The sequence below is a fragment of the Apium graveolens genome, chromosome 5 (genome assembly GCF_009905375.1).
Source record: "Apium graveolens cultivar Ventura chromosome 5, ASM990537v1, whole genome shotgun sequence".
In the NCBI taxonomy this organism is placed as follows: Eukaryota; Viridiplantae; Streptophyta; class Magnoliopsida; order Apiales; family Apiaceae; genus Apium; species Apium graveolens.
This window is the reverse complement of record NC_133651.1, coordinates 2,916,460-2,931,364: the sequence shown is the minus strand read 5'-3', so window position 1 is coordinate 2,931,364 and position 14,905 is coordinate 2,916,460. Positions and strand designations below refer to the sequence as shown.

Genomic DNA, 14,905 nt, shown 5'->3' with positions numbered 1-14,905 from the left:
CCCACTCCCTTATGCGTGTTTTGCCCGGATGGGGGAGTAGGAAAAAATTCACTTCTTTGACTTGTCTCATGACCCCGGGGTGTTGCTGGGTACAAGTCCCCGGGGTTGTGTTTGAGTAGGCCTTTTAATTCTTGGCACTTGGAAAAAAATTTGTCATTTTTCTTTTGACTTGTGGCCCCTAGCCCCGGGGTATTGTTTGGTACAAGTCCCCGGGGTTGTGTTTGGGTGGGCCTTTTAATTCTTGGAACTTGGAAAAATTTTGTCATTTTTCCTTTGACTTGTGGCCCCTAACCCCGGGGTGTCGTTGGGTACAAGTCCTCGGGGTTGTGTTTGGGTAGGCCTTTTAATTCTTGGCACTTGGGAAAAATTTTGTCAATTTTCTTTTGACTTGTGGCCCCTAGCCCCGGGGTGTTGTTGGGTACAAGTCCCCGGGGTTGTGTTTGGGTGGGTCTTTTAATTCTTGGAACTTGGAAATTTTTTGTCATTTTTCCTTTGACTTGTGGCCCCTAACCCCGGGGTGTTGTTGGGTACAAGTCCCCGGGGTTGTGTTTGGGTAGGCCTTTTGGTTCTTGGCACTTGGAAAATTTTTGTCATTTTTCCTTTGATTTGTGGCCCCTAACCCCGGGGTGTTGTTGGGTACAAGTCCCCGGGGTTGTGTTTGGGTAGGCCTTGGTGCAGATGTGACAGGTGGTTAATGTTCTAGCGCTTTTCCCGGAGTGTCAGGTGGCGGTTGAGCTTCTTGTACAAATATATATGTAAGTATATGTGTATGCACGAAACGTTGCAGTTCCCCCCCCCCCTTTTTGCCTCAAAAGTCGCGCCTGTTAAATAATTACTGCTGTGTAATCATTAACTACAACGGTTATTTTCTGGACGCTCAAGATTGCGCCACGTGTTCTCGATCAACGGACCGGATTGCGGGGCAGTTGAGGGGGTTAAAGCTCCTTCTGTGCCTATAAATACCCCCTCCTTCTCATTTCTTTTTCCTTTACGCAACTGCGAATACATCTTTCAGCCATTTTTTCTAAGTCGAATTTGGGAAACTCTTCGCTTTTTGAAGCCGATTTATTCTCCTGCTTTCTTGTAAGTTCTTGAACTTACCATCATACTTCTTCTTGTTTCTTCTTGATTGTTTAGTGAGTAACTGTAGTTAGGCTTTTTGGAATGCATGTATACTCAAGTATTTGGATTTGTATATCTCTATTGTGTCGAGTTTTGGTGAATCAAAATAGGTTGTTTGCTGTTTAGATTTATAGTTCTTATTTTGCGAAGAAAAAGTCAGTGTTTGTGGAGAATCTGGGTTTGTGTTTTGGTATGCATATGTGTGCGAATGAGGGTTTTAATCTGTGTAAAACTGGGCTTGATTTTTATTTTCGTGACTGTTCATAACATGCGATATAGGCTTGTATATGTATGTATAGGTTTGTTTGATATGATTTGGTATATTGATTTTGAAGTTAACTGTTTCTGAGTAGCTTTTGTGTTTCTTTCTTTTCTTTTCTTTCCCAAAATGGCATAGACTCCGGGGTTATATGGTTAGGAGGGGTAGGAAGAAACAATTAGCTAACCTGAAGCATAGACCCGACCGTCCCCACTTTGGATTTCCCGAATATTCTTCTAGTGACTCTTCACCGGAACTAGAAAATATGCCTCCCCGTCGCCAAGCCATAGTTGAGGAGCTGCCTACCTTTCTATTAAACCCCGGGCAGACCTTGGGTATGAGAGACGGGTCGTGGATAGACATTGACCATTACTTCGTTCGGACTCGTGAGAACAGCCCTCCCCATGATTATTACTTTAGGGATCTCACCACTGCTTATAGGCCCGGGGGCTTAGAACCTTATTATGGGGCCCGCATGGATCAACTTTTTTATAATGCCCCCGGGACAAGATATGTTCCTGCCCCCCGTCATCCCGACCTCTCCGAGTACACCTTCCAGTAGATAGATGATCTGGTGAAGGTTGTATTTCACTTCGGGGATGATATGGAGTAGAGGTGGCCCGAGCCTCACGAGAGAGTTTATCACCGTCCCGCTGGTGGTTGGGTAGGAATTCCCTTAGAGCATCTGCGTAGTATGAGACCCAATCTCCATCAGTTTACCAAGTCCCTGTGCCGTGACGTCTATGGGATACCCTTCACCCAGCTAGCTCCGAACTCTATTAAGTGGGTTTCCTGGTTTCTGGCCTGTTGCCATGTGAAGAAGTACCTTCCGACTTTTAAGCTTTTTTACTATCTTTTTTAAATCAAAAAGTCCATCTTGCCTCCTCTTTTTGAGTTTACCTTTAATATAGATAGTTGTGGGCTCCCTTCTGATGCCAAAAAGGCTCCAGTCTTCATGTTGAACTCGCTCCGGGCCTGGCACCAGGAGTTCATCTTCGTCCGAGGGTGGGACCTGGAGTTTATGCCTTTGTACAAAACTACTTTGAAAAATAGCAGGTTCCCATCCGAGAGGCTTGGTGGAGATGCCTTGACGAAGATGTACGACTTTGTGGTTGCTCTTGGTGCCCAGTGGACCCGGGACACCTTTTTAGATAATCAAACATTGTATAATATTGGCTGTAAGTGTTTTGCCTTAGTAGTTTTTTCCTTGTATTTTTCCTGTTGTATATCTCTGTCTTGTTCATTTGAATGACTGTTGTTCCTTGTGCAGGTCTTCCCTTCCTGAACCCCTTCCATTACGCTATGTCGCAGCAATTTAAGGATTTGGCTGGGAGGTTCAAGAAGATTGGTGGTGCCGTGCAATTGGACTCGGGGAAGAAGGTAGCTGGTGCAGGTAGCGGTTCGCAGACCCGGGACGCTGGTTCCTCGGGCAACAGTGTGAGGCAGAGTGCTCCTGTGATTACCCCGCCTGTTGTCCCGGAGCCTGAGGAGGTTGAGGTGGTTGAGCTGGAGGAGGTGGAGGTCTGGTCTTTGAATCCGCGGAAGAGGAAGGCTGTGGCGGAAGCTGCTGGAGGGTCTGGAACCCCACAGCGCAGGAGGGTTTCGGGTTCAGGTCCTTTGAAAGAAGAGAGCCAAAAGTTGGTGGAGGAGGATGAGCTGAAGAACCTCCTGGCTCGGATGACCCTGGATGATCGCCGGAATGAAATGTTTGATAACTATGCTACCCCGGCTGACTTTGACTGCTATGCCACGGAGGATCTGGATACCTTCCTCGATCATCTTGTCCGGGACGTTTCGGAGGTAAGGTCGTTCCCTTAGCATTTCCCTTTTCTATCCTTGTGTTAGTACTTAGCCGTTTTGTTTTCAGGCTAATGCTCGGATCAGCGGCTGCTCTACCATTCTCCACAACTTCCGCATAAGGGAGACGAAGACCAAGGCTACGCTGAAAGAGCTGAGTAAGGAAAAGGAGAACTTCGCCAACTATCGGGAGGTGAAGGAGAAAGAATCCCGGGAGTATAAACAAGCCGTTGCTGAGGCGGTGAAGTCTCGGGAGGCTGCGGAGCAGTTGGTGGGATCCCTCCGGGCGGAGGTGGAGAACCTGAAGAAAGAGCTTGCTGCTAGGCCCCCGGCAGAGGAGGTGCTGGAGTCTTTCTGGGGTACCCCTGCTTACTACGAGGAGCTTAACAACAAGATTTTTGAGAAGGTCAATATCTGCTGGGACGTTGCTTCTGCCTATCTTGCTGAGAATCCGGGCGGCGACATGGACGGATTCATAGAGCTATATCTTGCTGAAGAGCTCCGTCGTGAGGAAGCCCGAGCAGCTGAGGTAGGTACTTCCGGGACTCAGCCGCCTTCGCCTCCCGAAGAGGGCCGCGAGAAGACTCCTCCTCCTCCCGAGAACTGAAGGATGAAGACCCAGGCCTTGTGCCTTGTAATTTACTTTTCGTAACTTGCAATTATTTCAGACTTAGCCCTTGTGGCTTTTAGACCTTATTTATTTGGTTTCCGTATGACTTTGATTTGGATTTATGTCGGGGCTTGGTTTGCCCCGGGAGTTCATGTAAATATATTTCCCTTTCGTATTTGGTTTTGCTTTCTTTTATCGAAATTTTTCTAAGTACACGTGGTTCGTGTCGCGGTCCCCGGGAAGGGGTTTAAAATTTTAACTGGGTAAAATTTTCTAAGTACACATGGTTTGTGTAATGGTTCCCGGGAAGGGGTTTTCAAAATTTTAACTGAATAAAATTTTCTAAGTACACATGGTTTGTGTAATGGTCCCCGGGAAGGGGTTTTCAAAATTTTATCTGAATAAAATTTTCTAGGTACGCATGGTTTGTGTAATGGTCCCCGGGAAGGGGTTTTCAAAATTTTAACTGAATAAAGTTTTCGAAGTACACATGGTTTGTGTAATGGTCCCCGGGAAGGGGTTTTCAAAATTTTAACCGAATAAAATTTTCTAAGTACGCATGGTTTGTGTAATGGTCCCCGGGAAGGGGTTTTCAAAATTTTAACTGAATAAAATTTTCTAAGTACACATGGTTTGTGTAATGGTCCCCGGGAAGGGGTTTTCAAAATTTTAACTGAATAAAATTTTCTAAGTACACATGGTTTGTGTAATGGTCCTCGGGAAGGGGTTTTCAAAATTTTAACTGAATAAAATTTTCTAAGTACACATGGTTTGTGTAATGGTCCCCGGGAAGGGGTTTTCAAAATTTTAACCGAATAAAATTTTCTAAGTACACATGGTTTGTGTAATGGTCCCCGGGAAGGGGTTTTCAAAATTTTAACTGGATAAAATTTTCTAAGTACACATGGTTTGTGTAATGGTCCCCGGGAAGGGTTTTCAAAATTTTAATTGAATAAAATTTTCTAAGTATTATAGCGACAGTGATCGAATGATTGTAGAATGATTTTGGGCTATGGGGCGCTCCAAATCGATTTTTTCATTTAAGTCATTAGGACAGTAGTACATTCCGGGGAAATGTTGAAATTACATCATACTGCTATAGCCTAGAAATGGAGGGGATGTCGGAATGTGTGGTCTATCTTTATTGGTAGAATTTCCTTAGGCGAGCTCCATGCCAAGTGTTTGGGACTTCGGTCCCCCCGAGGTAGCTTAGCTTGTAAGTTCCTGGCCGGAGTACTTCTTTAACCCTGTAGGGGCCTTCCCAGTTGGGCTGGAGCTTTCCCTGATTATTTGGGTCCGAGGCCTCTGTGTGTCGGAGTACCAGGTCTCCTTCTTCATATTCTCTGATTCTGGCCTTCTTCCTAAAGTGGAGCCTTGTCTTTTCTTTGTAGACTTCCATCTTTCTTACTGCTTCGTCTCTTATCTCATCTAGGAGTTCCAGGTTGGTCTTAAGCCCTTCAATGTTTGAGATTTCGTTGAAATTGACAACCCTGTGGGAAGGGGATCCAGTTTCGATTGGGATGCGGGCTTCGGTACCGTATGCAAGCTTGAAGGGGGTCTCATTCGTTCCCGCTCTGGGGGGATCTGCAGGACCACAAGACTTTTGGGAGCTCGTCAGGCCAAATTTTCTTGGATTCTTCTAGTCTCTTTTCCAGAACCCGAAGTATGGTTCTGTTGGTTACTTCGACCTGTCCATTTCCCTGAGGGTGTGCAACCGACGCTCTTTTGTGCTTGATTCCGAGCTCTTTTAGATATGCTTCAAATTCAGACCCGACAAATTGTGGGCCATTGTCGGAGATGAGGACTACAGGGATCCCGGACCTCATGACGATCGCGTCCATGAACTTGATACAATCCTGTTGGTTGATTGACCTCATGGCTTTAGCTTCTGCCCACTTTGTCATGTAATCAATGGCTACCAGGATGTAGCGGAGGTCGCCTTTTGCTCGGGGGAAAGGGCCCATGATATCTATGCTCCATACAATGAATGGGATAGGAGATAACACTGATGCTAGCAAGCTCGGGCTTTGTCTGGGGACATTGCTGAATTTATGGCACCGGGGGCACTTCTGGACGTAAGCGACGGAATCAGAGTGTATCGTGGGCCAGTAATACCCTTGCCTGATGATTTTGTAAGCTAGAGCTTTGGCTGCCAGGTGGTCTCCGCAGATGCCTTCATGAACCTCCCGGAGGCAATAGTTGGCCTCCTCAGGATCTACACATTTCAAGGTAGGTACGGAAAAGGTTCTTCTGTATAGCTGACCCTCTTCCAGGAAGAAATGAGCAGCTTTGTGCTTCAAATATCTGGCCTTGTTCCGGTCTTCCAGGAGTGTCCCATCTCTTAAGTAAGCTATATAAGGGGTCATCCAATTTTCTGGGCTCCCGATGCACAGGACCTCAGCTCGCTCTGTGCTGGGTACTTTGAGTTCTTCGAAGTATACCGAACTAACGAGATCAGAGGAATTTTGCACGAGTTTGGACAGCTCGTCCGCTTTGGAGTTCTCTTCTCTGTTGATCTGAAGTATGGTGATGTCGGGAGTGGCTTCCAAGATGCTTCGTACCATTGCCTGGTACTGTGCCAGTGTTGGATCTTTCGCGATATATTCTCCGGTGGTTTGCTTGACCACGATCTGAGAATCACTGTGGATGGTCATTCTTGAGACGCCAAGAGATTTCGCCAACCTGAGCCCGACGATGAGTGCTTCATATTCAGCCTGATTATTCGTTGCCTTGAAAGCGAAAGTTATTGCCTGTTGAATGGTGAAGCCCTCCGGGCTAATAAGGATGAGGCCCGCTCCGGACCTTTCGGCCGTGGACGAGCCGTCGACATAGAGCTTCCAGAAATCCGTGCCCGAGTTGGTTCTCTCCGGGGACATCTCTCGGGGTAAAGGTTGAGTACTTTCCGGGAAGGTGCATTCCATCACAAATTCGGCCAAGGCCTGAGCCTTTATTACCGTGCGTGGCACGAATTTGATGTTGAATTGACTTAGTTCAATGGCCCAGTTAACTAACCTTTCAAAGGCATCTGGTTTGCGAATGACCTTCCTGAGCTGCTGGTCCGTGACCACTCTGATTTCTCGGCCTTGGAAGTACTGCCTCAGCTTCTTGCTGGAATGTATAAGGGCCAAGGCAAACTTTTCCAAGTTTGGGTACCGAGTCTCGGCATCCTTGAAGACTTGGCTGACATAGTAGATGGGGTTCTGTGTTCCTCCCTCCTCCCGGACCAGTGCCGAGGAGACAGCTTTGGGTCCGGCGGCGATGTAGAGAGACAAAGGTTCTCCGGGCTTGGCTTTGGAGAGCACCGGGGGGTCCATCAGGTGTTTCTTGATTTCTTCGAATGTTGTATGACATTCTGGTGTCCAGTCCACTAACTTCTTGTTCCGGGCCCCTTTTAGTAACTCAAAGAATGGGAGACATCTCTCTGCTAGTTTCGGGACAAATCTTCGCAGGGCTGCTAGGCATCCTGCCAACTTCTGGATGTCCCTCTGTGTTTGGGGTATCTTCATTTCCATGATGGCGGTGATTTTCTCTGGGTTTTCTTCTATTCCTCTTTCGCTGACCAAGAACCCCAGGAATTTGCCTGAAGGTACCCCGAACGCACATTTCTCCGGGTTCAGCTTCATGTTGTACTTCCTTAGGTTGCCAAAGCACTCCTTGAGGTCTTTTATGTGATCTGGGGTGGTGAATGACTTGGAGATCATATCTTCTATATAAGATTCCATGTTCCTCCCCAACTGGCTCTAGAAAATCGTGTTCATCATTTTCTGGTAGGTGGCTCCAGCGTTGATGAGTCCGAAGGGCATCATGATAAAGGCGTAGACCGCCCTATGAGTAATGAAGGCCGTTTTTGCGATGTCTTCGGGATTCATGCGAACCTGATTGTATCCTGAAAAGGCGTCCATGAAGCTGAGCATGGTATGGCCCGATGTCGCGTCAATCAGCTGGTCAATATTTGGGAGGGGATAGGAGTCTTTAGGGCACGCAGCATTGAGGCTCGTGTAGTCGACACACATTCTCCACTTTCCGTTTGGCTTCTTGACTAACACCACGTTGGCGAGCCAGTCGGGATATTTGATCTCGCAGATGATGTCGGCCCTGAGCAGATTTTCTATCTCCACGTCTATTGCTTGCTGTCGTTTGAGAGCAAAATTTCTCCTTTTTTGTTTGATTGGTTTTTTCTTCGGGTCTACGTCCAGGTTGTGCATTGCCACTGACTGATCGATTCCGGGAATATCCTCTGGCATCCATGCGAATACATCCGCATATTCTTTTAACAGTGAGATGAGCTCTTCCTGAAAGGATGTCTCCAGGCCTTTTCCAATTTTTAACTTCCGGGTGGGGTTCCCGGGGTCCAATTCTATCTCTAACGTCTGGGCGGCGGGCTCTAACTTAGTTTTCTCTCTTACTTCCACAAATTTCTTTATCCGGGCGTCAGCATTGGTTACGCTGTATCCCGAGTCCTCTATCATGTTGACATCCAACTTTAGCCTTTTGTTGAAGTGTTCGCGATGTTTCTTGCGGCTTTGGCCTTTGGGTAAGGCCATTGCCTTCTTTCTGTTTTTTGGGTCAGTTTCAGCCATAACCAGCGCCTGTCCATAGAATCTTCCCGAAGCGCCCCGGTCCCCCCTGAGTTCCCCAATGCCTCCCGGGGTGGGAACCTTCAGCTTTAGGTGAATTGTAGACGGGATGGCCCGGAGCTTAGTGAGGGTAGGTCTTCCCAGGATCATGTTGTAAGAGGATGCATCACTTATCACGTAGAACTTCATGACATGCGATACCTGTCGGGGAGCGGTGCCAAAGACCATGGGGAGGTATATTACCCCGCGGATCGGGATCATATTGTTTCTGAACCCGTAGAGAGGATCTTCGAGGCATGGATCCATGCGGATGTGTCCCAACTTCATCCTGTTAAGGGTGTGTTCGAAAACAATGTTAGCTGAAGAACCATTATCAACCAAAATTCTTTGTACCTCATTGTCGGCGATGTCGAGGGTTACAACCAGGGCTTGGTTGTGCTCGGGATCCAGGCCTTCATAATCTGCGGCGGAGAAATATATGTGCTCATCTCCAGCCGGCTGTATCATCAAGACATCGCTGCCCCAAAGATCATGTTGACCACATGTTTCCCCCCACCGGAGGGTTTATCTCTGTCATCAAGCCTTCTCTGTAGATACTGGTTCATGTTGCCTTTCTTTATCTGATCTTCAATGAACATTTTAAAAGAGAAGCGGTTCTCCGTGGTGTGGCCATGATCTTCGTGGTACCCACAATGCTTGTCCCGAGCCCTGTTCCCGGGGGTGCCAACAGCGGCTTCGGGGGGTAATAAAAGGGCTTTCCCTTGACCTCTCTCAAGATGTCGGCCCGGGGCCGGTTGAACGGAGTCCACTCAGGCTCCGGTTTTGGTTCCCTCTTAGGCTTGGGCTTCTTTTCATTTTTCTGGTTTCTGGAGTAGTCATCCCGGGGTGGGGTCCCCCTGGATTGTTGAACATAATTGGTCTGTCTATCTGTCCTGTGCCTCTTTTCTTTCCCGTAGGGGCGGCGGTGTTCCGGGGACTCGTCATCATCCCGGATCCTCCTGTTCATCTTCATTGAGGTGAGGAAGTCATTTTCTTTGATAAACTTGGACGCCATTGCATAGGCTGAAGCGAGGCTTTGGGGTTCCCTATGGATTAGGTCCTTCACGTAGCCTTCACACGAAACTGGGTGGAGATTTCGCCGAAAAATATTCACGGCTTCATTTTCTTCAAGGTTGGAGAGCTTGTTGACTGATTCTTGAAATCTTTTGATAAACTCTGGGAGAGTTTCTCTGCTTCTCTGTTGTATGGTTTCCAAGTGGCACATCTGGAGCTCATTCATGCGGTTCGCCCTGAACCTCTTGAGAAATATCTCCCGGAAGTCCTTCCAAGAGTCGATGCTCCGGAAGAGGATTCGACTGAACCATTTTTTTGCTCCACCCTTCAGTGTTGAAGCAAAGAAACGACATTTGGTGAGGTCACTGTAGTCGTATATGTTCGAGATCTGTTCAAAGTAGTTGAGATGTTCTTCAGGGTCGGCAAGTCCATCAAAAGAGTCGAAGTTGAAGTGTTTGAGCGCGGATTCCCTAGGGGTGGATTCCAGCTTTCTGGTGAAGGGCGTGGCCGCCGCCCCGACTTCCACATCTCCTTCCACCTTTCTCTTAAGGTCCCGGAGAACTCGGGCCATTTGCTCCTGCTTGGATTCCTTTTCAGGTTCTGAATCCGAGGAGACATGGATTCGGCGTGCCTTTTTCTTCAATTTGGCTTCTTCCTCTTGCACTCTTTTTTCAATGTTGGCTTTGGCCTTGGCCTCTTCCTCCTTTCGAATACGGTCCCGGAGCGTGGCCCTCTTGATCTCATCTCGGGCGTCCTCTGACGGCCTCTTAGTTTTGCCGATTCGGTCCAAGACTGAGCCCCGGGATTCTTCTGAGTGCTCTTCCTGGTCTTCTGGACGGGTCTCAGGAGCCTTGTTCTTTTCTTTCCACAGGTCCATAGCCGCTTGAATCTGCTCCGGGGTCATATTTCCCCAGGGGTTTGTAGAGGTTTCCGCATACTTGTGGGCTGCTTTCTCTATGGTTAGTCTCTGGTCTCCGGGCTATAGCTGAGACGAAGCACGAGCTGTGGGGGGCTCTTCATCTATATCTTCCATCTCGCCGTCCCTGGGCGGGGCGACCGTGGGCTGAATGGTTCCGGAGACCGAGGTCTTGCTTTTTCGCGTGGTCATTATTCTCAGGACACAGTAAGGGTGATGGTGCTAGGATGTGTGATCGTTCTGGAGAAAGAATAAGGAAAGTGAGCTGCAAAGAGAGGGAGGGTTTTCGTTCTTACCAGATAGGGTTTCTTTGGTTTTGCAGCTGTGCAACGTAGCTGGAGTTGACACCACGTCACCGGAGGTTCGACCCCTCCTTCTAGCGCCAATGATAACTCAGTTTCTTCCCAGGTCTTCTCCTTTCTCTCACGTGCCGGGACCCGGCCTTCGCAGCGGTCTGGGTGCGGTTAACCTGCTAGATAAGGGTCTCTGCAAAACAGAACCGGAGGGGGGGTTGTATCCCGCGACAACTCCGGTGTGAGAATAAGAAATGGGCTTTCTTGAAGAAGAAGAAGAAGAAGAAGAAGAAGAAGAGGGAAGAAGGAGCTATTCAAAAATATGTGAGGGTGTGTGTATGTGAGTATAGCAGTCAAATATTTTCCAACCCCTAAAACCCTCTTTTTGGGGCCTTTTATAGGTCCCAAGATTTAGGGTTTTTGGGGTTTGTACCTCTTCATCCTGGCCTTTGATCATTCTTGGTTGGTGACAGGTTGGACGGTCCAGATGAGCTGTGTGGTCAGGTGTCCTTTCTCCATCAGAGCTGTATTGGGATGATTACCTATGAATGGCTAGGATGCAATTGTTCCATTTTGGGTAACATGAGACAGTTGACTCTTTTGTCCTGTGCCACGTGGCACCGGGGACCACTTCGGCTTGGGCCTGGGGTGACATCTCTTTTGGGCCCCTGTTCTTCTACCTGGGCCTGATTATTTCTGGCCCATCAATTTGCACATACCGTTTTTCTGTACCAGTCATGTGTCAGGTAAAGTTTGATACCATGAACAATGAGCAATGCGTAGACAATGATGAAGAGGTGATGTGAGTACTAGAAGGCATTGAATCCAGTAAGCTTGTCTAGTATCTTCTCAAGACTTCCTTTATTTTCTTTCTGGTCTTTAAGTGAATTTGCTTTAGGATCTTTGGGTGAATTTGCTCTTGGGTCTTTGCCTTTTTTCACTTTGCGGAGCCTCAACCAGGGGCTAGCTAGCGTAAATGCTATTGCCATCAACACTACCATAATAATTCCAGTTACACCTTCTACTCCCTTCACAAACCACCAGTAATTTGTTTAGAATTTTAACTGATTATATATACATAAGTAGTAAAACACAAATCACACGCACAGATTTGCACACCTACTTTTTCATTAATCAATGATACAATATATATAGAAAGGAACTAACGTACTGGTAGCTATAAATCAGGAAAACTAGTAATGAGTCTAACAACTCCTACTAATCCCCTGCCACTTATTATGAGTCCTACAATTTCTCCACTAACAGCATGACTAAGTCATCAACTGAACAAATCAAATAAGAAAATATTATTAATTTACTACAAATAAAAATAAGTTTAAGATTATTTTTCAACAATCTCCCTCGTAATCTTAAACTTAGCTGAACAAAATTTATGAATCACTTCTCTTCATTTTTGTGATGCACTTCTCACCACCATCTCTTCATTTTGTGATGCACTTCTCACCACTATCAAGTTTGATGCACTTCTCATCAAAAACAATTTTTTGTTGATGCACTTCTCATCAACGTCATTTTTGTTTGCTGGAGCACTTCTCTCGTGATGCACATAATCACCCACATTTCTAAAACAAAATTTCTTTCACAACCACTTGTGCCATGATATCTTTCTCATTATTTTCACTGCTCAATTTTCTCCTTAATTTTTTTATCATGCTTCTCTTTCTTCTTCCCATGCTTCTCTCTCGTAGACTTTTTTCTTAATACCTCATTAAATATAAATGGAGAAATTTTTTGATGCCATTAAATATGATAAATAAATACTTAACATATATATATATATATATAGGTGTATATTTTAAAATATCTCATAAAGCCCTAGATCATGAGGTTCTGATACCAAGTGTAGAATTTTAACTGATTATATATACATAAGTATATATTTATGTATATATGTTTACTTCTCACTAGTAAAACACAAATCACACACACATTTGCACACCAAAAGACCTACTTTTTCATTAATCAATGATGCAATATATATAGAAAGGAACTAACGTACTGGTAGTTATAAATCAGGAAAACTAATAATGAATCTAACAACTCCTACTAATCCCCTGCCACTTATTATGAGTCCTACAATTTCTCCACTAACAGCATGACTAAGTCATCAACTGAACAAATCAAATAAGAAAATATTATTAATTTACTACAAATAAAAATAAGTTTAAGATTATTTTTCAACAATTTGGTGGCCGATCTTTCCCAAAGAAAGGCTCCACTGGTTCATACTTTTCTTCATCCGTGTGAAGGAGACGAGGAAAGTCACAAGCTAAATGGGCCATTACATGAATCCCAACTCCAATTGCAATACCCACTGTTATAATCTTCAGAAATTCAAAAATTTCAAAACATATTAGCATCAAATTAATTCAAAGATAGTCTATTTATAAGAAGCTTCTTTGGACAAACTTAACTTACTTGGTGAAATTTGATATTGCTGTCAAAGGGAACAGCTACTCCTAATCTGGTTTTATTCCTAAGCCAGGTGATAGTGTTTCGGCAGACTGGTAACAATATCAGTGCCATGTTAAACTTAAGTGTCTCGGCTGCACCCTTTGCTAAACAAACACAGACTCCCATAACTTCGTAGGCAGCTTTGTTTTTGTATTGCAGATACTTGTAAGCAAATAAACTAGCCGTAATCCCAAGCCATACTGCCAATATCCAAACTCTTCTCCAATTGTCTAGTACAAAGTATTTAATGTCTTTATATGTTCTTGAAATTATGTGGTCATTTGAATTCTTAAGCTTCTGGCTCGGCAATTTGCTTAGGGCCTTGCTTCCAGCAGCTCTTGTAGGATGTGCTGCATCTCGCAACAGAAACATCTTCATATTTTCAATCTGTTATCGAGTCATGACAGTAAAATGCAATATTAGTCTAATACTGATCAACTTATGATTTTTTGTTTAGGCTGGTAATTTTTTTAATAGATAAATCAGTTACCATGATGTATCCAAGGTTTTCAGGGTCCAGTTCTTCCATGATAATGGTGGCGTATTCATCTGCTTTGTTTTGGATACTCGACAGCTTGTTAGCAGAAGCACTAACACTAATAATCTACAGACATGAATTATAAGAATTAATTAATTAGACATCCAAGTAAATAATGATTTCAGAGATGTGAGATTGTTCATACATGCACCAACACCAATAATAAGAATTAGTATAAGTTTGTCATTCTTCAAGTTCTTGTAGTATTTACAAGTTTACAAGTCCTTTATAAGACAGTAAATACAATGGGCGTGATTCTGGTGAGAACAGTGAGAACAATTGTTCCGTACTCTTTTAAAAAGTGCAAAATATTTTCAAGGTTGCATTGTTTTGCTGTTCTCACGCTAAAATTTGTTCTCCAGAGCGTGAGCCATAATACAGACTCTGATTATTTCCCTTACATGTCGAAGAAAATTTGAAGCTTAGAATCAAAACTGTGGTCAGAAATTTGTTCTCAGAACTCCTCCAATCATAATCATAATCTCCATCAGAAACAAAGCTCATACAGACACAAATCACGATCTCCATCAGAAACAAAGCTCATATAGACAGATTTTACGCTTAAAAGCATTAATAAAGTATTAGTCTAATTCATAAACAAAGCTCATAGACACAGTAATGATACTCAAAAGCATAAAATACCATCACTTTTAAATTTGGTTAATCATTTCACCTATGCATTCCCAAAAGAGTGCACGAGGAAGCAAGCCATCGGTGAGGGCAGTGAGTTCATCGAACTTCTTAGCCACCTTTGCCCAACCGGAGCCACCATCAGCCCTGCTTATAAACCTAAACCCTGTCAAAGCATGAACTGCACCTGATTTAGACCGATCACATTGTTTCCGCGGCCTTTCACTCAAAGAACTCAGTTGATTCAGCTCCTGAGAAACCTTCTTGATCTTCACTATCGAAATATTTCGTGCAGCTGAGGAACCACAAGTAACCTGCAATTTGCTGCCTTCTGCATTGGCTCCTCCAACAGTATCAACACCATGAACATCAGCCGAGTCTTCATTAACAGTGAGTGTGACACTCCTGTTATTACTGGCAGCACCTTCCATGTTTTGCATTTTTTTTCGAAAACTAGACTATTAAAACTTCTGTTTTATCTCCCTGTTTCTTGTATGAACACGAACTAGCTGAGATGTTATTCTTACAATTCATGTAGAATGTATAAATATGCATGTGTGAATTTACAATCATTTTCATAAGTTTGTTAAACTAATTATAGATTTATGATGTCAGGGTGTCCATGTCATTGTGCC

At 44.8% G+C, this 14,905-nt stretch overlaps 3 protein-coding genes across 3 annotated transcripts; all 3 read right to left on the bottom strand.

The window, feature by feature from the left end:
• Nucleotides 1-7,528: 7,528 nt before the first annotated feature.
• Nucleotides 7,529-8,872, bottom strand: LOC141659124 (uncharacterized). Its single transcript, XM_074465879.1, has one exon. It carries the CDS (start codon nt 8,870-8,872, stop codon nt 7,529-7,531), a length of 1,344 nt encoding a protein of 447 aa, XP_074321980.1.
• Nucleotides 8,873-11,436: 2,564 nt separating this feature from the next.
• LOC141659123 (respiratory burst oxidase homolog protein C-like) lies at nt 11,437-13,631 on the bottom strand. The gene is made up of 5 exons (XM_074465878.1): nt 13,593-13,631; nt 13,067-13,489; nt 12,878-12,972; nt 12,093-12,210; nt 11,437-11,655 (listed from the first exon to the last, which is right to left on the bottom strand). Exons 1-5 carry the CDS (start codon nt 13,629-13,631, stop codon nt 11,437-11,439), a joined length of 894 nt encoding a protein of 297 aa, XP_074321979.1.
• LOC141661974 (respiratory burst oxidase homolog protein C-like) lies at nt 13,593-14,702 on the bottom strand. Its single transcript, XM_074469012.1, has 2 exons — nt 14,314-14,702; nt 13,593-13,706 (listed from the first exon to the last, which is right to left on the bottom strand). The coding sequence occupies exons 1-2, from the start codon at nt 14,699-14,701 to the stop codon at nt 13,699-13,701; spliced, it is 396 nt and encodes a 131-aa protein (XP_074325113.1). The 5' UTR covers nt 14,702; the 3' UTR covers nt 13,593-13,698.
• Nucleotides 14,703-14,905: the final 203 nt, after the last annotated feature.

Excerpts from the sequence above, each read along its gene's own strand:
- LOC141659123 (XM_074465878.1), bottom strand. The coding sequence starts at position 13,631 with ATGGAAGAACTGGACCCTGAAAACCTTGGATACATCATG. Across the intron at positions 12,973-13,066 it reads GCAATATCAAATTTCACCAA|ATTATAACAGTGGGTATTGC; the intron begins GTAAGTTAAGTT and ends GAATTTCTGAAG. Across the intron at positions 12,211-12,877 it reads CTTCACACGGATGAAGAAAA|AAATGTGGGTGATTATGTGC; the intron begins GTATGAACCAGT and ends ATTTTGTTTTAG.
- LOC141659124 (XM_074465879.1), bottom strand. The coding sequence starts at position 8,872 with ATGATACAGCCGGCTGGAGATGAGCACATATATTTCTCCGCCGCAGAT.
- LOC141661974 (XM_074469012.1), bottom strand. The coding sequence starts at position 14,701 with ATGGAAGGTGCTGCCAGTAATAACAGGAGTGTCACACTCACTGTTAAT.